The following is a 24,701-nucleotide window of genomic DNA, read 5'->3' on the forward strand; positions in this document are numbered from 1 at the left end:
ATAACATTGCCTTGAGAAAGATGAAAATTTTGAGTTACACACGATGAAGATATGGATAATAAAAAACAATGTTTTTGTACAATTGCAGAGAGGAAAATATATAAGCACAGGAGAAAAAAATAATATTGCGCAAGGTATTTGCACAGTAATTGATAGTACATTTTAACATAAATAAACTTAAGTATTATTAAGTTTCACACTAAAATAAATGAGCTAGTCAGGATTATGTGGCTGTTTCCTGACACATTGACATTATCTTGACACAGGTAAACAACCTGTCTTCACATTCTGATTCATTGCTGGTAGCTCTGAACTTGTCTCTGTACTATACAGACAAAAAAACAGTCAAACATATCTGCAGGTTTGAGGGAGGGGGGTCCTGTGGCTGGGTGTGCTGTGCATTGTGGGATGCTGATGAGTGAATGAACAGTTGTTGTAACCTGTGTGAGGATGACTCAGGGTTCTGTGTTGTCCCTGATCAGTGGACCTCCTCTACATCCTCCCGCCTGTGTTCATTGTGATGCTCCGGCCCGACACATCCGACCAGTGAATGAAGTGAAGGTCTGTAGTGCTAAATTTTGGCTCGCTTAGATTTTTCTGTGTGAAAAAGAGACTAAACCAAGTGGAAACTGCACCAAACTCACCGACTCATCAACTGATTCTAGAGAAACACTCTTAGTCTTGTTTAGATGAGTCAGCCTCTCAATAATAATAATTACAATAATCATGATCTGTTCCCAATTCCTTCATTCACTGATATGATTTGACATAAAACAAGCCACTCAGGTTATGGAGTTACTACTGGTATAGTAGCCTTTTTACTTTGAGTGCCAGGATTTGGATGCTATATACTGTGTCCTACCCACAGACTAAAGCTCATTTCTTTCTCTTTAAAATCTTTCCTTGTTTGCCTTTTAAATGGCAGATAACTCACATTTAATTGTAATCTACTAAATACAATACATGTAAGATTGAGTAGACAAGGATGAGCCATGCTTAGGATGTCATCACCATTGTCTGTTTCAGCCTGTGTGTGTGCGTGTGTGTTTTGGCAGGATGTCTCACCGCACACGTTTCCTCCTTCCTTCCTCCTGTTCGGGCCGAGGCACCAGGTCAGCTGGCACATAGAAACAAACAGGAGGAAGCTGGACTGTCAAAAATAGTCATATTGGGAGTTTCACGGATTCCCACGTTTGCGATCAGACAAATCAAAAGCACACAGACATATTGATTATTTTATACATTTTAATGGAAATATTTACTGACAACTGTTAAATAATTATTCTTGCCACTCCTACAGAGGTGTGAGAGGTCACTGTACAGTAAGCTTTTCACAGTATTTCTTACAGTATTTACATGCTCCATCTCCGCACACACTGACGCAGCATCTCCTTTAGCAGTGGATGAGTACATTTGCAAAGTCACATCTGCAAGCCAAATGCTGGGTCCCTTTACACAGTGCACGAAGCATTTACAAAAAGTACATATCAGCAAACAAAGGGGGGAAATCAGTCATCTGTACAGTGTTTCTTAAAATTAAGTTAGTACATTCACACACAAATATAGTTAATCTCAAACGAACTGCAATGCAAACCCTCTGAAGCTAACCATTTTGGTATGATTAGAAAACAAAAGAAAAGGTGTGAAAAGCAACTTTAGATTCACTCAATAAATAAACCCTATTAAAAACGAAAAGAGAGTGAAATCTTTGACGGCCAGCATGAAACAGGAAATTCATAAAGCCTGTCTGAGATACTCGTAGTTGCCACAAAAACAGATCAGATGTATGTAGTGCTCTTTAAACAGGGAACGTTTTCACTAAATGTCCACAGCGACTTCTCGTTTGGCCTGTTTTCACCTTACCCAGTGTGTCGTGTCATCAGGGACTTCAACAAAATCATCTTAGTGTATACCTTAGTATAAGTATGAAAATGATACTTTGAGCATTTACACGTCATTGTTTTCCTTCTGTGGTCTCTGGATTCACGTGCTCTGAAACAAATGTCAAACTTCATTGTCAGTGCCATCGACTAACTCAAGCCAACTTTTTGGTAAACAAAATATGACAAAACACGTGGAGGAAGAGACACCTGCTGCAGGTCTCATTATCTCACTTAAGATTGTTTGCCTACAGATACTTAAAGGCCCAATCGCGACATTTATCAGCTCAAGAATTCTTTGGGTATTTACACATAAATAACTGAAGCATTTGTAGATGAAGAAAAATGCTGCTTACATTACATTTGATGATGAATAAATGTTTACCATCATGAGAAATTATTCATAACTTAAGACTCTGGAAACATCATTAATCCTAAACCACTTTCAGCTGTCATCCAATCCATCTCCATGACAACTGAGCAAACACCTGCTGCCAAAGGCTACGTGATGCAGATGAGAGCCCCTAAAAAGGCTGGTGAGTGAACCTTCAGTTAAAATCAATAACTTAGATTTAGGTGTTCAGTGGTAGTTTGTGGATTTAAAGTGCTGCTGAACACTGACTGGAAATCTTTGTCTTCGTGGACCTCTGGTGGTCTACCTCACCTCACCTCACCTCACCTCACCTCACCACGCTGCAGTGATGTGGACGCGTACTGCAGGGTGTGTCAGTACACTGTGACATCACTCCTGGGTAAGGTTATAGATGCAAAGTGGTGCAACGGACTTGAAACGTTTGACCAAATAGAGGAGTTAAAAACACTGATGTTCAGCTGCGTATTAAGTTAGTCTTTAAAGAACGAGCAAGGATAAGGGTTGTTCTGATCTGGAAAACACACTGGACTCAGAGATTTCAGCAACACTCAGACGACTTTGATGCCATATAACACGATGGGTAAGGTGACCAGTGGACCAAACAGCTGATAAACATTAGCCCACTCCTGGGCGAGTGCAGTGTTTAGGACAACTTCATTTCCGTTCAAGCCTACATTTAGCTCTAGCCTTTAACAACAGTGACCACTACAGTGCTAGAATTTCAAATTAAAGGCTGCCCCTAACTTTTCTCTTCCAGAATCCCAAACTGTATCACCAGATGAGGTCCACCCGGGCTCAGTGTCCTCTATTAAGTGAATGGAGAAATTCATTCAGTGTTCATTCAGTGCAAATGCCTTTTTTATCCAGGCTGAATTCCTATCAGGGTATTAGGATTGTGCGTTCAAGCAGCAAGCCCACTAATTTGGTCTTTGTCTGCAAATCTACTTAGCAGATTACTCCACTATTCGTTCCCTAAAATAAGGGCCTAAAAATGCACTATTGACACGGGTGATTTCAGCTTTAGTTAGTCGCTTTTTGCTCCCAAATATGTGCCATCATCTTTCACCAAGCAACTCTTAAACCCATTTAGCCTCATACAGCTCCTGAGTTATAATTCACATTCAGAAGGCTCTGATCATCACTTCCAAGGATAAGATCCACCAAACCACATATAAATGTGATCCCTCCGTCAGCTCGTGTGCCATTCCTCAGGCTAACAGTCCTGACTGGAAACCATTAACAGCAGTTAGTCTCTGTCTATGCTGCTGTTCTGACAGGCTGCTGCTCACTTGGTAAATTATTAAGCCTGTTACATGAGACCATCAGTGGAGGACGAAGGTCAGAGCTCAGTGTCACCTCCTGCTGGGCATGAGAGCGGTTACATTTCAGAAGATGTTATCTGAAGCTCAGATTCATTCACAAATGTAAAGGAGTGAATCCTTTGCTTAAGTTCATCTTGACCAGAGGTGGGGCTGTTAAGAACCTGCAGCCATCAAAGAGCCAAACTTCGATTGTTTTAAAGGGTATGTAGAACTGAATTTAAGGCTAAATGACTCAAAGGAAAGAAGCTGTCAATGTCTGACTAAATCTATGTTGACTATGAAGACTCTCAAAGAGCGGCCAGAACAAGGAAAACATCAAGAAAACAGGGCCATTTAGACCACCTGTCTTTTGTACAGCTATTAAACAGTCATGGTTAGTACAACTCACAAATGATTTTTAAATCACTTAACTGTTGCAGTCATTTTTAAAGCAAAATTGTGAGAAAAATGGAAACCATTTTCTGGTTACAGCTTGTCCAATATGGGGACTTGCTGCTTTTCTTTGTCAAACTCATTGTAGACGTAATATTTTGGGATTTTGGAGTGTTGGTCAGACAAAAAAATAATTAAAAAGCCTGCAGATTACTTAATGATGAAAATAATCATTAGCTGCAGTTCTAGACTCAAGTGACATCACCTGAGTCATTCAGCTTGGGAATGGAGACTACAAATTTACAAGAGAAAGGATGCATAGCAAACTGGGGACATCAAGTTTGAAAGATGTGGCATACACAAGAAAGTCTAATGAAAGAGGCTACTGCGGCTATTAGTAGAGAGTTGCATTGTGGGAAGCGTAGGATCCTGTGTTTGTGGTGGTGGACCCATACTCAGAACTTCAGGCTCTCTCAGCCTCTGCTGAATTATTTTGATGGTTCCTTTTGAAACCTGCCTGTCGCAAACCCCCCTCCATGGAGGTGCAGACAAGATATGTACCATACCATAAATCTGTCGTGTACTAACCTAAAAGTGGACACAGAGTGCAAAGAGTACTTTACTCTGAGTAAAGAGTGTACTTTACTAAAAGATTAGTCCACCGGTTTCGCATTGTAGGGATGGGGCGTGGGCTACAGAGGTCTGGCTAGCTCACACCATCAGATTCTGGTTTTCAATCCGAAACCATGCTGACTCAAGTGACATCACTTGAGGCAAATTATCACATTTCACACAGCTCCCCCTGGAGGGACAAAAGGCTTTATATAACTGTTTCCACATATGCAGCAGTACTCCCCAAGACCTGAAAACAGACCTTCATGTGTAAAATTGATGGGGCCCCCTTTCAAAAGTTCTAGCATTTTCACTTTTTACTTTCACAGTCTGTTTCCTTCTAGAAATACTATCCTCCAATGGTTTTGGAGTGTCACATGCCATCTTTTTCCATCTACGTAGTTGCTGATCTCATGACAGCAACACAGCCCCAGGTAACCCATTCCTTCCTCTTTTGGAAGCTAGACTTGATTTGACCCCAGATATTAACTTATGCAATGTCTGATTATGTAACAAAATTTGGCTTCAAATCTGTGGTGTGAATGGGATTGGATTAAAGTGTGGGGCTGAGAGCAGTCTGACGTAAAGACGGCCCGGGGAACAGGTGCTACTGCATCAGTATGAAACAAAACTGGGGTGAAAGCAGATCAAAGATGGTAACGTGAGGAAGGAGCGGACGCAGGAGGGCATGAAAGAGGGGAGGAGGGGTTGGCAGTGGAGGTGACCGAGGTTGTGATTTTCCAAGAGGTCTGGAAAGTTTAAATGGAAAGTTTAACAGAGCGATTCGCTGTAGCCATAAAAGTCAAGAAGGTGGAAAACGGTTCGAGGACAGAAATGCACACAGAGTTTCGAGTGACATTTACTCTTTTAAACCAGCATCAATCTGCCCTCCTCCTTCAGTGTCACTTCCCAATTCAATGCAAAGCATCACTTACTACAGCAACCCAAACTGAGGAGTTGTTTCACCTGAGATGTTAAATAATCCACATTGTCTTCACGTAAATAAATAAATGCACGTTTGACTACCCTCTATCACCGATTGCTATAACACAATAGTGATTCAACCTACAGCCAGTCCATGAAAACCTTTTCCATTTGCTGTCCCACACACTCAGTGTCTGGTAGGTCCTTCTAGGGGAAAAGTCCACTAGCACACAGAGAAGTTTGTTTTACGTTTCTAGCAGCAGCGGCAGTTTGCTTGGCGTAACTAGAAGAGGAACTGACAGGAGCTCTAACTGCAACAGAAAAAAATCAGAGGAAAGCGACGCCGCAATCCCGCCCACAGTGTTTGATGCACAGGTGATCTCTGGGAAGTGCAGTGCAGAAATACAGCAGCTACCAGCACTTAGCACCGATGATGGAGGGAAAAGCAAAGATAGACAGATTGGAACTTAAAGCATTTAAATATCTGCAGACAGAAGGAGGAATGGTCTCATTGTGCACACCACACGCAAAATGTGAGGAATCCCAGGTGAGATGCCGCTGTGGTCAGTTTCTACCTGCACTGAGGCCGAGGCATTGAACCACGGATAAGGTGCACAGAGAATAGGGCAAACTATTGTATTTGTCAATGTCAGCATCTAAACCCTCCTTAACAGTCTTGTCCCTCTTTTGACCTTCATTACCAGCGTTGTAAAACATTTTGCCGCCAGTGTGACACACCATAAAGCGAGTTTTAAGTCAATGAGCTCTACTGACGGCTGGGCTCACTACGCCTTGTTCAGCTGCCCTAAGAGGGAAAGCAAGACGTCGGGGGTTTCACGATCAAACAAGATAAATTAAGAACATACACAAGCATACATTCACATACATACACACAGAACTCGTGGAAGTTTTAGAATCTGAAGTTAGAGTTGTGACAGACATGGAGCTCAGCAGGAGGAATGAAAGAGGAATTGCGCTTGTTGCAGAAAAGGACGTCAGGCAGACCGGGCAGTGGTCAACAGCTGGCTCACAGAGAAGAGTTCCCCCCTGCAGGAAGTCCCAGCATAAAACCTGTGCCCCTGCTTCCTCACGTCTTCCTGTCTCCTCTCATTCTGGGATCTGCAGGGCCATCACTGCAGGTTTGACCATGAAGTACCGGTTGAAACGCTGCACAGCATACCTGAAAGACAAGAAAAAAGGTGGTGATGGCACCTTGAATACTTTTATGTAGACTGTAATGACAGCGCAGATATTGAGCATATTTTTCCAATTTTCAAAAGAGGATAAAACATGTAACATGTATACTCTGCAAATGCTGATAGAAGACAGATTCCTCCTTTCGGTTATGTACCGTTAGTGATGTCTAGTGATTCGGGAGGACCCATCATGCTTTCAAAGTTGAAGCTAGTTAGCTCCGCTTGCCAATGTCAGCACTGATTCCTTCTTGATGTTTACGTCTGCATTATTTCAAGGCTGAGTCAGCTCATGCAATTAGTGCCGTGTTTGTGCCACGTTAATAAAAAAGAAGGTGTCTAGCTAAGCGCCCCTTTCTATTATTCAGTCAAGAATCGTTCATGAGTCGAGTAGTTGTAGGATTCTCAAAGACTGTCAACCCTCTTAAATTTCTTTTTGGTATTTTAGGTACAGAGGAAAAGAAAACATATATATATATATATATATATATCACCTCTATCACCTGTCACCAGCAGGTTCTCCTTGTCAGTCAAAAATACAAAGTGGGGGAGATATTCACTTTAGCGCTGCCTTTCTGTGAGTGAGGCAGGGGAGATTAGGTTGCCGTCCATGACCCTCCTCAGGTCTACTTCCTCTCTGTGGACCACTAGGGGGGGGCAGACCTGGTGTCCGTGTGTGTTACAGGTGTGTGAGCAGGAAGTGTTAGTTGTTATGGATGCTCACAAAAGAAATGAGAGACATGTTGGCTTTTTTGGTTTCTGGTTTCAGTCTTTTATAATGCCCTGTTTAACCCCACGCTGACAGAATCTCTTGAGACTATCACTAATGTGATATCATGCGCAGGGGGCCGCCACACACAGCCCTAAAGCTTTCACACACTCACACTGCAACTTACCCGAGGAAGTCAAAGTCGATGGAGGAGTATTTGGCCTGGATGAGCGCCCAGAAGCCCCAAAAGAAGTGAGAAGCCTTAAGAGACACAAATCAGATATCAGATTAAAGTAACGTGAGACACTTTGTGTATGACCGTGTCAGAGACAGTGTGTTTTTAGCAACATATTCCTCCTCACCAGAGCAAACTTGTTGACCTGTACATAGAGCGTCTCCAGCTCTCGCTGGCTGACCTCCTCTGTTTTCTTGGTGAAGAGCTTGTATACCTGCAGATACACTTTGAGCCAGTCCATCTGCATCTCCCGACTGGGGTACAGCCCATAATCCAGGTCTGCCATTCCTGATCGCACACACAGACACATGATTGTAAAGACATACTGTTTAGATGCCATGTTAACTCTAACAACAGCGGTTCAACAAACCTGCAAACTCATTGAAATGGTTTCCGATGTCGAAGGCCTGGTAGTTGTAGCTGGAGTACTCATAGTCGATGAAGCGAACATGACCTGGGAGACAACAAGAGGACATTAAGAGACTGTAAAGTGTACAATGTATGGCGTACCTGCACCAAAACAACTGTTGTATATCCCCCAGCCACTGAGAAGATGATGTTTAAGTCTTAGGAGTGTGCAGCTTTGCGAGGCAAATAAAGACTAAGATTTAATAAGGCAGGTCCAAACTAGGTATATTTAAAAACAATTTTTATGTTTGCTCCTAAATAAAAAGATGCTTTAACTGGGTGGTCAACAGTGTGATTAAATAAACTGCTTCTCTCAACATAGCAAGGAACTATTATAACAATTATAAACACATCCCTCATTTTTTCACTCTCTGCTTGACACTCCTTAAAATACATGTTGATCAATCCTAAATATTTTGACAAATTACTCCCATTGTTTTTTTACTTGTAAAGCTTTTGTTGTACTTTCAAAAATGAGATTTCACTCAACAAATGAAAAATCTCCCCATATTTGGCACTTGGGGATTGAGAGAGTGCAGCATTGTCTAAACCAGGCATGTCCAAACTATTCCATAAAGGGCCATGTGGCTGCAGGTTTTTGTTCCAACAGGTCGAGAAGGTCACCTTGGTTGGAATGCAAACCTGCAGCCACACGGCCCTTTATGGAATAGTTTGGACACACCTGCTCTAAACAGATGGCAACCACACTGGCAGTGCATCCTTTAGGTAACAGGTGCTTACCTTCTTTGCCGTTGTGGATGATGTTCTTGCAGAGCAGGTCATTGTGGCAGAGCACCACAGGGGAACCCAGTGTTGAGAGATGCTCCTTCATCCACATCATCTCCTGCTCCAGCACCGCTTTGCTGGGAACCTCCTGCTGGATTCTGGAAAGGGAGCACAGAGACAGATGAGGAAAGTAGAGCTTTTTCCACACACACTTTAATTTCTTCTCTTGGACTGTGATGGCAACCATGCTGAGTGACTGCAAATGCAACACTAGCCCCACAAGCATGGATAGAAACAGTTTTTTTATTGTTTTGGTATCTACAAACTGGGAACATATGTGAAGAGAAAACAACTGAGCTCAACATGCACAGACAGCACACAGGCTCAGTGGGGCTGGAGCCTGCTGGCTCCTGGGAGCTCAGTTACAGAGAAACAAGCTCTCAGTGGACACTCACGCTGCACGGTGTTCCTGGGTCACTATGGCTACACTAATATGCTCTCCTCTGAACTGAGATTGGAGATCTGATCCTGGACATTTGATCTGTGATGACTGTGTGGACATGTAATGCTTTAAAAACAGCATTACTGCATCACCTGCAGCTGTATTTATTTAACCGTTTGCCCTTTCTCTGTGCACGTGACATAGGCCGACTGAACATTCACGCATCCAACCTGTGTTCAGCCCCAGTCACATGATGCACGCTGACCACTTCAGCCCATCGGCATGTGTCAGTCTGAAAGTGGTATTATTGGCTAATGGAGAAAGGGTTGAGTCGCTGAGTTGGCGTCTCAGCCAACCAGACCGGTGTGCTGAGCAGAGACCCCTGTGCGAACTGTAATGGGCTTATGGGGCTTAATCCACAGCCAGCCTGATAGCAGGAGAGGAGCGGGAGCTGGGAGGGAAGCACATACACACCCTCTCCTGGGAGGTTCCTGTGTGCCTCGCTGCCTCTCCTTCACCTGTGGCCTGAGTCTTGACTGTTTGCTCCCTGCCAGGTATATCAAAAATATATCACCCTGATGATCAGCCTATTCTTTGAAAATGTCGGTTAAAATCCGGGCTCTGATACTGTCTGTTTGAGACCACAGAGCAACAAGTGTCTGCTGTCCAGGACCAGGACACTAACTGCCTGTGTTACCAAGGAAAAGAGTAAGGTGAGCTGATACACTGGGCTAAGCAAACATCTGTTGGCCCACTGCATGCCTCAGACTCCCTAATCCAGTCGGCTATTATTGTTACAGTTATATAAGCCACATGCGGGACTTAATCTAATAGCCATCAGAACAAAGATATCAGCTGGGACTGGGCAGCTGTCCAGGTTATGAAACGCTCTTTGGCGGCTCCGCAGGTCCAGCACCAAGACGCAAATCAAACCGTCATCACCCTCAACTCTTGGTTTTTCATCCTCTTTCTCTAAAACTGTATGAAAATGTAATTCCATGTGATGCATTTCTCAACAGCAAATGCTCCAGCCTGATGTGTGTCTTAGCCGTGGAGGCAAAAGTTGCTCAGATAAGTTCTAGAAGTTATAAACTCTCGGGTTTAACAGTATCTTTATCTCAGAAGTGGCCTGATTTGAATATCACATCAACTGGAACTGCCCTGATTGCAGGGGTTTCTTCTCTGACTCAGACCACAAAACTGTACTTTGCAAATTATATTGCAGACTGATCCCCACAACAGACTCAAGGACCACTAACCTCTTTTACCACCTACGCAAGTGTTTTCTATCAACCTTTCTTTATTTTATGCATTAATATTTTATAGTTTGTTACATGCTTAATGGAAAAACTGTAAAAAGGTTCTAAATAAAAGGAGAAAAATACTCAAATGAGTAAGTACAAATTCAAAATGTAATAAGAAATATGCCTTATTTTGTGGGCATTTTATATAAACTATTTATTCATTGAATTTACAGAAAATGTGCTAAATTGTGATATGTACCATAATCTGCATATGACATTACCCACATCAGGGTATGAGATTTATTACACAGTTTCAACAATGCAGTAGCTTGCAACTCCGGAAAGAGTGGTTGCCATAACTACATAAACAGTACAGGATCGATTTTGTTGTAACTAATATTCATATCACCTCTGAACACCTTAACTTTGACAAAACAAGACTGAGAGTCAATAGCAACGCTCGCAGTTCTGTATTTTGACTTTTGATAATGCTAACTGATGCTTCTCAGGTATAAAGCTCACCATGATCACCATCATTCAATTGGTTTAATTTGCAAACTCATCTTTTTCTTCCTGTTTAGGCACTCCATCCGACTAAAATAGTGTTCCTGTACACCAAAACATTTTTCCACAATATGTAAATATTAAAAATGTGGTGTTTAAAGGGGAAATCTGAGCATTTGCAAAACGATGAAGTAAGCTGCCCAGTAAGGGTCAGGGGCTGGTGGCCAGTAAAGAAGACAATCATTTTAAATGTGGAAAAAGCTTCACATACAGCAGAGCTGTTGTCATTAAGCTGGATTTATGGAGAGTTTTGACGATGTTGTTATTATAAAATAATGATTTTATCACTACAGCACTGCAGCTGAAGAATAACTCCTGGCAATATTTATCACATGTGATTAAATTGTTATTTCATACTCCTTCAGCCTTCTGCATTAAAGCACAGTATAAATAATGATGGAGAGAACAGGCAGACTGAGCAGAGTTTAGTACCCAGCTTATCTGTAGCTGCCTCCTCACAGTCGACTGTGCAGCAGCGAAATTAAGACGATTATTATGTCTAACTTTCTCTGTGGCTGAAAACAGCACAAAAATAAGAGATTTATCTATTTCTCAAAATTAAAAATGCTAACTTGATGATGCTAAAGGAAAAGTCAGGGATTAACCGTCTCGGAACCATGAAAGTCTGTTCAAAATTTAATGGCAATCCATCCAATAGTTGTTGAGATATTAAGTGGTGGGCCGACTGACAGACTCTGCCATCACCAAAGAGTGCGAGTGGTTGTAAGGATTGTGGTGGGTTCTTGCACAAAGGAGGTCACCTTCTAGTAAAATCAACCTCTACAGCTTCCTCATACTTCCTGAATAAGACTCCACAGTAAGCTGGACAGCTGTTCTGTATGTAGATCATGTGACAGATACCTCTGGTATCTAGAACAGTAACTTGTTTCATACTGGCGGAAAAACATTTGATAAAACTATTTCACTGGGTGCTCTAAGATCATATCAAGCTCAGGATGAATTGACCTTGTACTCATAACTTACATTACAGGCAAATCAGGTTGTCGTTCGTGAGCAATTTGCATCATTATTGCTGCGTGCGTGCTGAGCCACAAGCAGGAGCACCTACTAAGAACTGCTGGGGTGTTAGACCTCACCTGATGTTGGCGGCTCGGTCAGTGAACTCTGTGGCCACAAGGGAGAAGTACTTTCGCATCTTGATCCAGAGGTCAGGTTTGGGGATGCAGCCATTGTGTGCATGGATGGCGTGGATACGAGCCATCTCCCTGGCTATCAGTCTGAGAGGAGACATACGCACACAAAAAGACAAATCAGCTTATCATCATGACTTGATTTCAATACAGATACATACTAGTAAATTACTGCCTTTACTGTATTAGTCTCCAGTTATGAAGAAACCAAACAGTCAATGACAGACAACTGTGCTACAGGATTAAGATACGTCTTTCTGCAAGGTTAGATGAGGACAAGAACTACTACATGTCTTTTAGAGTTCCTGGAAAGAGTCCAATGAAAACAACTGAATACCACATTAAGCCGATGTAGACAATAGAGTTGCCAGATTAAGTGACCAAACTGACTTGTTTTGGCACATCACAGTAATTCAGAGCAACTCCTCTGCACAGTAACTGGTTGTAATTGCCCTTTGATCGCTTGTGTTTGCAGTATGGATCATCCGCCAGCTATCATTTGCATGTGACTCACATGTGTCTGCTTCATTTGCCTCTTTCCTGTGTGGCGTTGAGGCATTTCTGCATTGTAAAGTAGTCTGTGTCTATATGCAGAATGTAGAAACATGGGAGGATAACACTACTTTGTACAGTGAGAAAATTCAACCATCTCTGAGATAGGTCAGTAAAAGTCCCGTGGTCCCACAACTCTGCCACGTCCCAACCTGAGTAAGGCCGGATCCCTGACATCCTCCGTCCCAAGAGCGTCCCCCTGCATGAACTCATAGCAGATGCCGTTCTGAAAGGTGCAGTAGAGGCGAGGAGCACAACCATTAGCATGTAGCACCTGGAGGAGAGTCACAATAACACACAACAAATAAGAATTAGATAGGAGAAACTATTATAAAGCAATTGTTGAAGTTTATTGATAAAACAGAGAAGAGGACAACCAATTTCAGTTATTTGCCTTTACACTACCTGAAAGCTTTTGAGTTCATTGTCTCTGTCCACAATCAGCTCTGTCTTGTTCCCGTAAACTCGAACCAGGACCACGTCCTCTGGACTGTCCTCCACATAGCAGCCCACTAGCTTGTTGGTTGTTCCATCAGTGAAGAGCTGAAAGAGGAAGAAAAGAAATGATATAACCTCTCACAGAGATGCAGACAAATACCCCCACTTTCTGACTGTAGAGCACCACAGTGGTTCCCAAACAAAATCTCAACTTTGGTGCCGTCTAGTGATTGTATAAAGCTATCAGTTGTCTTCAGGTCAGGATCAACAGCGCAGCCACAAACCACCAACATTCTCAACTGAGTCACATGTGCCTTCAGCACACAGATAGTTGCTTCAATGCCAGGCAGCTTTAGGCCTTAGGTTACGTGGGAAATCTAATTTGACACCGTCAAGCATATAAAGATTTTGGAATTTTGGATCAACAAAAAATATTTTTTTGATCCAACACTACACTACAAAATGACCAACTTACATGTTTATGTACAGTCTATCATGTTCCCAGAGTAAAAGTACTACATACTCAAAACATGGTTTGAATTGCCAAACAGTCAGAAATTGGCACATGGGTGCAGGCGTCTGTGGTTTTAATTAAAAACTGGTGCAGATGTGTTGTTGATGGCTGTCGGGTCATCAAAAGCAAAATTAACCAAAACTGACATCCCTAGTTCAGACTCATCTAAAAATGGATTCAATTTATTTTTTGTCATCAATCTACAACAATACTCCACAATGACAACAAAAAAAACAGCTTTGAGTGTTCTGTCGATTTCTTAAAAAAAAATACTCAGACCCTTCATTTATTACTTGGTTAAAGAACTTTTGGCAGCAATGACAGCCTCAAGTCTTCTTGGAAATGATCCTAAAAGCTTGGCACACCTTTCTTTTCAAAGTTTCTCCCATTCTTCTTGGCACAAACATTAAAGCTGAAGTGGACTGTCTGCCCAGCCATTTCTCATGCCTCCAGAGATGCTCCATTGGGATCAGGTCTGGACTCCACTCCAAGACTTTCACAGATTCTTCCCCAAGCAACTCCTGTGTTTTCTTGGTGGAATGTTTCAGGCCGTTGCCATGTGAAGTTGCAGGAATGGTATGAATGAGGGGATGCTCAGTGCCAGGTTTCTTCCACATCTGCCTCGGGAGTGGCAGCCAAATAGTTCAATCTTCGTTTCATCAGACCAGAGGATTTTGCTTCTCAAGGAATGACTTCCGCCTGACCAGTCTACATGAAAGGCCTGACTGGTGGAGTGCTGCATGGTTGTTCTTCTGTAAGGTTCTCCCATCTACAAAGGAACTCCGGATCTCATTCACAGTGACCGTTGGCTTCTTGGTGACCAAGGCCCTGAATCCCTGACTGCTTAGTCTGGTTGGGATGCCAGATCTCAGAAGACTGTTGGCAGTTAAAACATCTCCCATTTCAGAATGATGGATGCCACCATGCTCTTGGGAACCTTCAATGCAACAGAAATATATTTTTTTATTTTATCCTTTCCCAGATCTATGTCTTCACGCAGTCCTGTCTCGCAGGTCTACAGACAATTGTCTCAACCACATGGCTTGCTTTTATCTCTGACATACACCAACCGTGAGGCCTTATGAAGACAGATGCATGCCTTCTCAAGGACCACTGATAGAAGGAGGATGCACCAGGGCTCAATTGCTAATGTCATAACAAAGGGTCTGAATGCTTATGTAAATGGTATATTTCAATCTTTTTTAAAATTTTAGTACATTTACAAAACACCCCACCCCAAAAATCTGTTTTTGCTTTGTCATTGAGTAGTATTGCCTGTAGGTTGATGAGGAAAAACTGAATTAAATCCATTTTAAGATGAGTCTGAACTTGAGATGTCAGTTTTGTTTCATTTTGCTTTCGATAGGCCGACAACCACTAACCAGTAACTGACCGGTTAACTTTACACCGAGGAGCATGCTGGACTGCATCTCCCAGTCAGTCGTATGCTGGACAGTTCCAATGTCCCAGACAAAACAAGAAATTCCAGTCAAATATTTGTGTTTATGGACACTATCTTCTCACATTTGTAGTGTCTAATGGGGACAAAAAAGTTTTACATTTCTCCAGTGCTGAATGAGAGTGCTGCAGCCGTGAAACAAGCTGCAATGTTAAATCTCTGTGCGTTTGTGCACCCTCAATGTACGTCCACTAAAAGTGCATTAAAAAGTCCTTTTTTGTTTAACCAGAAAGAGCCTCATCAAAGTCACCAAACTCCATTTACAGAAAAATGCATTTCAGCATCGTAAAACACAATTCAGTCAAACTCCTCAGAAACAAAATGAAACTCAACAAAACCATCTTGGTTCATTATCACACTATTTCAACAATCACCACCAACTCTGGTTTGCTCGAAATAAACCCTTAATTCACTGAATCGGGAGAATCTGAGAAGAGGGCGGACAACAGAAAAGCAGTGAGGGAAACCAACATGAAGAGCTGGAATATTTTCACATCTCAGTCAGGAACTATTTTCACTGGATGGCATGACTGGAGAGACTTCAATATGTCAGACTTCAACAGAACAAACAGCAAAGCAGATAATAGACAGGCGGTCAAACGGACAGTCAGGAGAATACTTTAAGGTGACGTTACACTGTCGGGTACAAAAGAGGATGTTCTCTGGGAGGGTGACTTTATAAAGACCCTGAGGCAACTGTTGGAGTGTGACCATTTTCTTGCCAACTAAATATGCCAGTAAATCGGCAAGCCATATTAAGGTTGTTTGTTGTAGTTATTTATTTAATTTCTGCTGATTTTGTTAACATATTTGAACTCAATTCATTCAGATTCAGGTGCTGAAATTCTCAAGTCAAACACTTTTTTCTCCTGTAGAGAAAGACAGACTATCTACATGACCTGTACTACACACCAAAACCGCCCGTGAATGTTGTTGGAACTGAGAGAAAACTCAAGAAACTAAAGAAAACTGCCATGATTACACCAGAATAAGATTGGTTCTCTAAAATCCCTCGTACTTGTTGCTTAAAAACCAGCGGGAGGCCTGATGACTCTTCTGCCAGGTGGTGTTGCATCAGTGAGTCAGCAAGTTAAGTCAAACGCCTCTTCTAAAGCTAAGAGTAAGCAAAAAGCCTTCTGTGTCTGAGGCCAGGCCTTAAATATCTGAGTGACAACATCACTCCAGTAACAACCGGTGGGCCAGTCCATCCCACTGCAGCGAACACAATAACAACATACACACTGCCTGCATCTCCCCCGGCCCAGACGCTCACTCATACATATCTGGCATTCCACACGTGGCTGACCACAAAGATGGGCATGCAGGCATCCCTGTTATGACCGTACGTACACAAGCATACACGCCTTTGCTACCACATGACTGATCCCTTCTACCCGCCACACAATGCACCGCTAAGACCGGCGATCAATACGTCGACAGACAGCGATAAGCTTGGACCCAGACAGAGGTAAACATTCAGCCATATACTGCCTGACGTTTGATTTTTTTTTCCCGTGAATGAGTCTACGTTCTGTGGTCTGACTGCACGTCCCATGAGGCGGCCTTTCTTTTGCAGCGACGAATCGTGCCATCTTCGGCATGAGAAAGTTGTAAGAGGAGACAGTTGCTCTTGGCTCACTCTGCTGTTTGCAGGAACTCAGCGTGTGTGTGGGATGTTTGGAAATGGACAGTGTATATTTACAGTAAAAGTCTTCCTGTCCAGGTGGCGGGGCTAATCAGGTGTTTCTGTCAACAGTGTTGCCCTGCTGCTCTTCACCTCATTTAGCGCTTACCGCTCAAAACAATGGTCCCGCTGCTCGAGAACATCCTTCCCGACTCAACCAAATAACACTTCTTCTTTTTTTAACATTCTGCTGTGGCCTGGATCATGGGTGCACTTGCCAGTCTTTCTGCTGTACCACTCGATATTAACTCCATTAGTCAAAAACATCCATGAGACAAAAAGCCTGTTTGGGTGGTGGTCAATGAGGAAAGCTCTGCTGGTCTGGCCTATAGAGATGGATGTAAACACTGTCATGTTCTCAGCTGCAGGTGTGTCAGTGGATGGGGTGTGTCATCCCGAGAGATTAGCCACGAGGATGCAAACACAAGGCTGCCGTAGTTGAAGTCAAAGCATGTCACTGAAGATTAAGAGCTATAAATTATGTTATCCTGCCCACTGTCAGTGCTACTGGGAAGACTTTGACCTAGCCATGACTCATCAGTCACATGATCCTTTTCCAAGAAATCAATTATGCATTTTCCTTTCCTGACAAGGTGAGTCTGAATTGGACCACTCAACAACACACTCACATGTGTGTTAGTTTGCGGTCATGGTGTGGTGAAAGCATACTGCACAAAGGCTCCATCTATTCGTCCCGCGGTTGTTAGAACTCAAAATGTACACAACGGATAGATACAACAATGGATCAAACAATTACACACAGTATATGTGCCCATCTGCTTTTTTAAAATTTACTGCTGTACATATTGTGTGTAAATGCTGACATCATTGACTGTATATACACAGAGCCAAACAGAAACAAGAGGACTAGCGAAGCAGGCAGGTGACATTAGAAAAGCAATATTTCCACCTGCTTTGTCTGCATTTGTTTAACACAACCACAGTATGCTCGTTAAGCCAAAAGCAAACTGTTGAGAAAAAGCTAAAGCAAAAGCTGCATGTAGCCTCGGGTGGAGACAGGAAGAAGAACCAACACTGACTGACGTCTGTGTTCTTCATTCTTTCTAAACTCCTCTGAGGAATATGAGGAAAATTATTCATATTACTGACATTGTTGGTTTGTTTCCAGTGAGATATTATTGAGTTTATAAAGTAGGGCTGTCAATGAATATGCTAAATATCAATTTACATTAGAATTTTTGAAAAATCCATACATTGTGAAAATTAATAATCAAATGTGAATTTAATAGCATCAAATTTTCTCGAGGGAAGATCCACAACGTAAACTGACACTGCAAGATCTTTGTGCAATATACAGTATATGACAATATGAAAAACTAGATGTTAATTCACCACATAGATGCAGTGTTATTCATGTACAGATACATAATTAATTATAACTGCAATCATTTGCATACTTTAAAAATCTATCCTTTCCTAACAAAACAACCCCCCCTCTTGCTTCTACCACACTCGGTTGTGCCAGAAACCAGCTTGGACTCCCCCACATTCAGCAACAAGTGGACAGAGAACAGGTTGAGAGGGTGTTTGGGGAAAACAACACATTTCTTAATGAACTTTACAAACACACTGTGTGTGTCCCAGTTGTGTTATTTATAGTTAATCTATTATTTCTACCTTTGTTCAACTGTATGCTTAATCTGCGTGGTAGAAGATAAACAGGCGTCCAGGTGTGGATGAGGATTTCAAACATCTCAAACTCAGTAAATTGATGAAGTGCACCCTTCATCAGTGCACACTGGGAACCGATCAAACGTTGTGCATCCGTGAGCCCGAAGTTAAATTGGACTAAATCACGCTATGCAGTATCAGACAGGCGTTTCTTCTAGATTAGTCACAGTAAACGAGAACCTTGTGAGTTTTTCTTTTCTAACTAACAGCAACACAAGTTGTAGCATGATGTGTTTGAGTTAATTTGCCTTACTTAACATCACCTGTCCTGCTGATGTGCACATCCTAATGTCAGTGCTGAAAAGACTTATCGTGCAGCCCTATGCTTTAGGGTTCTGCTTTTAAACTATTAAGTTCCTGCAATCCAGAAACTTTTGCAGAAAGGTGGGTCAGACTGTGAGAGAACCAAACAATTCCACAAGCTGAAATTCATTAATAACTAATTACAAGTACTTAATCAAATCCTGGCACAGACAGCAGAGGAGAGAACAGAAGCACTGTGCCCATAGATGTCACCAAACCATGGTTAGAGACTACCAGCATAAGCTGTTATTACACTACTATTTTGGTACAAACATTTACCCGGCGGGCAGCCCTCTGAGATTTAATCGCCAAACGGACAATCCGTATTTAGCACTTGGTGGGTGTTCATTTCACTGGGGCATGTCCAGTAAAAGAAATGATTTTTCTTGTTTGTCGCATTTCAGCCAGTCTTTTGCAATACGTTTATCGTGCTTGTTCATATCACGATGACGACAAAAACATGATTTATCGGTCAGCACTAATATAAAGTTCACTGTTCCAATTGTTAGGTTTGATTCAATCCAATGCAATCATGGTGAGAAGTCAGATGATTGTTTAGCTTGTCTGCTTTCTGAAAAGCTGCTATCAATTGTTTCCACAGGTTGGTGGGATAAGAACACCACAGACAATGAAGGGAAGAAGTTCATTCCATCCTCAACCATTCTGATGTGATATTTTTATAAAAAGCTTAGAACATCATCAATGATCCAAAACAAACGAAAAATGGACTTCACTGTACTTCCACTACTACATTACAGTAAGTAATAGTATTACATCCACAAGCACTTCACATCTGTAAAATAAAAACCTCCTTCTGTCGGGTTCTATGAATTACACTTGGGGGTCATTCATTTGGAGAACAAAATTTTAGAAAGCGTTACCATGATATGATCATATCATCACGATACAATGTCACTTCCAGTTCATAGTATATGATCATATTGAATTAGGCCCATTGTCCAGCCCTATATGAACCTCATAAATCTGTATATAAGCCTCTTCTCAAAAAGCACTTACTGACTTTCACTCAGGTCCTCCATAAAGTAAGATAAAAACATTTAAAACCTATTTTAATATATTTATATTCACCCTGTGGAATCTCCATTAACAGCCACCATAAAATTTGTAAACCAAACTTTGTAAATGAGGAGTACTGCTGCCTTTTACATCCTGTAAGGGATCAAAATGAATCAAATAGGCAAATAATGCTACTTCCACATCTGTACTATTCTTATCATATTTAAGGCTGCAGCCATATTTTCTGCTACACACTTGATGGACATAAACTGATAATGCTCTTTAATACTAACCCTTGAACCCTCACTGAGAACAGACGTGGTAAAGGCTACTGACAGCAGAATGCCAAACCTGGGTTAACATGTCACCTGCGAAAGAATAAGTACTTTTGTTTTGAGTCAGTGTTTCTGGGATCCAGCTTCCTTTTACTCAGCGTTTTAATATTGCTTTTAAGAAATCTGTATTGAATCTACTGAAAACCTTAATTTCTTCTTGTATTTCTAAGAGTGTGTATTTGCAACCTTTGCATTTGTTTATTTGTTTAAATAATTTGTATGCAAGTCTATGTTGCACTGTAATAATTAGTCTGCAAAGTCATTTTTGAAGTAAAATATTGGGAAATTTGGAAAGGTTTTTCCTCTTATGGACGTAATGTGAAGCATAGATATTTGAATGGTTCAAACCTGCGTGTTTTGAGGGAATATTTGAATGTCATGTTTGGCCAATATGACAGGCCTAGTATAAAGTGACTTTTCTGTTGTAAACTTTACCATTGCTGCTCTAGGAACAATACTTAGTTCTATTTAAAACATAAATCAGTTGTAATCCTGTTGTGAATTTATTTGTTTTTAAAAACAATCATTAAAAAAACCCCACAATTCTTTAGTAATGAAAATCAGCCAAGATGATTGATAAAGAACAGAATATGGATAAGATAAAGACAAAATGCGATCACTCAAAAAAATCCATCAACCTCTTCTTATGTGATACTCCAACATGCGCATAAAAATATGTTGATGGAAACATGGCTAATGGCCACAAACCAATGGCAGTTAGACAACAAACTCCATCTGATACAATTTCAACACGGACGTAAGGGTGTAACTATATATCCTGGCACAATATTTTGCTGTGCAAGCAGTGAGAGCTGAGACTGTCAGTGATCTCTCTGACTCCGGGACAAAGCTCCATCCCACAGAGCTGCCTTCAGCGGGACTCGTCCTGCAGTGTCTTTGAAGCCGAAGCAGGCGGCAAGATGAGTCCACCAAATGACCTTAGGCTTTTTGCAGTAACAAGAGCAGACTTTGTGTGTAACAGCTCAGATAGGCTGATGTTCTGAACTTACCAGAAACTTCAGTTTCAATCATTTTCATCCACACCCTCTCCTTTCTGCCCCTGCCAGTTCATGAATAATACAAATGGACAAGGTCTCAATTTTAGACTGCGTTAGAAGGCTTTTCATCAGACACACCTTCACCTTTATCTGTAAAGCAGACAAAGATTCGTTTGCATATTTGACGAGTATGTTTTTCCTTCTGTTCGTGTCATTCTATTAACTTCATGTGTATTAATGCCACCTTTGTATATGATTTGGTCTTGTAACACGCTGACGTTGAAATACACCATCCACCACATGTATGTGATTCGGGAAATTAGTTTACTTTTTGGATAGCTGGCATTTAGTGACATTTCCAAACCAAATTATTCAATTTCCCTCATAAATCTAATAAACTTCATTCTACATACATAAAAATGAAATGTTATTTATTTTAGCATTGTTATCTATGGGGTAAAGAATTCTAAGAAAGTATGAATGTTAAAACTGCTTTTAGTCAATTGTTTGTTCAAGATACTGGGAGTGCATGGAAATATAACCTGTATATCATATTACAGGACCAGCACCGCCCTCCTAGCTATCAGTTGTGTACAGTATGTTGTATTTGCAGCAGAAGAGACAATAAAAAGTGGTGTCCTGAAGAAGCCTCTCAGCATGTTGACCCAGACCCCACCTCTACACCTGCAGTTTCTATTACCATTAACATTCACTCACTGACAAGACAGCAGACAGACATGATAAAGAAGCAAGGCTGAATATCAGTAACCACTTCATCAAATTATCACAGCCTTCATAATGTGTGTTTGCTTGCTTGAGCAATTAGCAGTCACCACATTCCTCAGCCAAACTGAGCATCTCGTCCCTGACACTGAGATGACTTGGCTTTCATGCTACATTCACTACTATGTTGTGTACTTTGTTTACATGAAGTTGTCTGTGACAGGAATATTATTCTGGTGGCTTTTGAGGTAACTTACACGAGTTATTTAGCTTAGTTAGAGTTCAAGTCTGAGAGCGTCTTGCTAGCTTAACATATTGTTTACATATCGAGGCTACAACAGAATATTAAGTGTAAGACGCCTTCATTCATCCATTAGGTGTAAGTGAGTGTGGCTAGCGGTGTGCCGTTTGCTCGGAGAAATTAACCTAACCAGCAGCTAGATACCGCCAGCGCCTCCACGGCCCTCCTCCTCCTCCTCTTCCTCCTCCTCCTGGCTGGTAGCAGCGTTGCTTGGTGATGCACCAGAGCTGCCAGTCTTATCCTAGCCTAGCATGCTCTGTCCAGCTAGCTTAGCGGCTAACGTTACCTTCGTCTTGACGTGGCTTGTGTCCCACGCCGGTCTCAGCTCTTTAATGAGCTCCATCGCTCCCTCCGTCACGCTGTGTTCGTCCACGAAAACGGGAATTTTTCTAATTACCGGTGACCCGACGGGCACATGTATCTGCGTCTCCATCCTGAAGCCGTCTATCTGGAACGCTAATCTCCGAGCCCTTCAGATATTTCCAGAAACTGCAGCATACAAGTGCTCGGTTTCTAGGTAGCGAAATGCTGATGTGTTTTTGTGAGTGACTTAGGTTTTGCTTGAGGGATGGATCTTGTTTGATTGCTATCGCCGTAGTGACGAGCAGAAAGCGCTGAAGATGTGCGGTCAAAGTGCCGGGTATGGATACTCGTCACCGGTTTTCTTGGGAGCAGTCAGCCGACGGTACCATTTCCTCCTACTTGGCTCCGCCCGCCAGGGATCATCCGATTGTACCGCCGGTTGAGACGCACCACAGCCGAGCACGCCCATTATTTCCGAGTGCGCCCGAGTGAGGCCCGAGTGAGGCCGAGTAAGAAGAAGCGTGACGTGCTACTGGATTTAAGGAAAATGCAAGTCTGAAGTTGAGGTTGATTTCTTTTGAAGAAGTGTCATGTAAACTGCGAGGACATGGCCAATCCTCTGTTTGTAGGCCCACCTGTTTTTAAATCATGATGTGTTTTGAAAAAGATATAGTTGCTTATGTTGGCTCCTCTGATTACTAACTACGCTAAGACTGTTATTTGGCGTATCTTCCTGTTAAACCTTTTATCGCTGATAGTAAGGCTTAAAATAGGCTAATTAGGGAGGCATTAAAGTGGGACTGTAAATGTGTGTGTTTATGTCAGTGTGTGCATGTATGAGATGGAGAGGTTAGTGATGTTTTTTGTATTTGTTTGTTTAATGTGTGTGTGTGTGGTAGAGGATTGTGGGTGGAAAGAGAAGCAATGCATCATTTTCTAATTCAATAAAGAGCAAGAAAAATATAGTTAGCGTGGGATTAGTTTACTTTGTACACACTGAAAAAAGTTATTGCAAGTTCTGCGAATTCAGGACTTTGTAAACAGAAAGCCCCAAATTCATGTTTTTATCCAGGTTTAGAAGTGACAGCAGCCAAGTGTACTCACAGCAAAGAGAAGTGACATTTATTGATTGCCAAAAAGGAAAATTAGGTGTTAACAGCAGCACAAGAGATGCACTTAAAAAGAAAAAACAGAGCAAAAGAAATAAAATATTAGGATAGCTACACAATAAATAAAAATGTGATTAAAGCTATAAAATAGGAGAGGACACAGAAAGCCCAACAAAAATTTTGATTAAATTGAAATAACAAAACTATATGCAGTAGGGCAGGCCAGTGTATAAATGTCCCTTATGTGGATTGATGTAGTATATGTGTAAAAAAAAAAACGAGCCTCAGCCAGTGGGACCACACTTCAACCAGTAAAACCCTTTAACAAAAATCAAATTGGTCAATTTGAAGACTGGCCCATGGAGATAAGCTAAATGAAAATGCTTAGTCTAACCTTCTGTTGTTAATTTATGCATGGAAAAGGTTGAGAAAAAGCAGCAGATAATGCAATGAGTGAAATCAACAAGCCTGTCACTGTGGCAGTACCAACTCTCAGCCAGATGGTGGCAGTATAGTAATAAAGATGTCCTAACCAACTGATGCAAACAGGAGGATGAGTTGCCCTGAAGGATGCTTTTGAAGAAGGCTTACCTCTCCTTAGGATGAGTTCATGAGGGAATGCTGCGGCTACCAGGTCTATCACTGTGTCCTCTTGTTAGATGTTGTTTAAAAGGAGTTTCCAAACTCTTTCATGTCCAACACAGATCCCCTTCAGACTGAAGATCCCTATTTGTTACATGTTGTGTCTCAGGTGGCCCCTCTTTGGACACACTGGTTGTCAGTTGGGATGTAGCAGAAGAAGTTCTAACACTAAGTGTATTATTGCCGAATACAAATCGACCCTTTCCAGAAAGCCAAAGGGTCCAACACAGCTCCAAATACACTGTGTTGCATTGTGATCTTGGGATTGTGGACTGTCATCTGCTTTTTTTATGGGTAAGAGTTTGGGTTAAACTTTCTGAAAGATTGGCACACGCTGCTGTTTAGAGAGCAGGCCAAATCTTTAATGCTAAGTTTGTCAGCATCACTTTGTGCAGAAAAAAGCTTCTTCCGTGAAGTTGTACCTCCGGGCTCACGCATGCAGAGGCTCATCCCTGCCTGTCACTAAAATCTCAAAG

The 24,701-nt window shown here is 41.8% G+C and overlaps 1 protein-coding gene across 1 annotated transcript; it reads right to left on the reverse strand.

Moving 5' to 3' along the window:
• Nucleotides 1-1,240: 1,240 nt before the first annotated feature.
• On the reverse strand, nt 1,241-22,853 carry etnk2 (ethanolamine kinase 2). Its single transcript, XM_041956553.1, has 9 exons — nt 22,458-22,853; nt 13,113-13,250; nt 12,860-12,981; nt 12,102-12,242; nt 8,770-8,912; nt 7,991-8,074; nt 7,748-7,908; nt 7,573-7,646; nt 1,241-6,663 (listed from the first exon to the last, which is right to left on the reverse strand). The coding sequence occupies exons 1-9, from the start codon at nt 22,602-22,604 to the stop codon at nt 6,591-6,593; spliced, it is 1,083 nt and encodes a 360-aa protein (XP_041812487.1). The 5' UTR covers nt 22,605-22,853; the 3' UTR covers nt 1,241-6,590.
• Nucleotides 22,854-24,701: the final 1,848 nt, after the last annotated feature.

Source organism: Chelmon rostratus, chromosome 2 (assembly GCF_017976325.1).
Source record: "Chelmon rostratus isolate fCheRos1 chromosome 2, fCheRos1.pri, whole genome shotgun sequence".
In the NCBI taxonomy this organism is placed as follows: Eukaryota; Metazoa; Chordata; class Actinopteri; order Chaetodontiformes; family Chaetodontidae; genus Chelmon; species Chelmon rostratus.

What these genes read in the sequence shown, in the direction of transcription:
- etnk2 (XM_041956553.1), bottom strand. Translation starts at nt 22,604, where the DNA reads ATGGAGACGCAGATACATGTGCCCGTCGGGTCACCGGTAATTAGAAAA. An exon ending in AGGGATCCGGCCTTACTCAG is followed by an intron (nt 12,243 to 12,859) that starts GTTGGGACGTGG and finishes GTCTCCTCTCAG; the next exon opens with ACTGATAGCCAGGGAGATGG. An exon ending in CCATTTCAATGAGTTTGCAG is followed by an intron (nt 7,909 to 7,990) that starts GTTTGTTGAACC and finishes GTGTGCGATCAG; the next exon opens with GAATGGCAGACCTGGATTAT.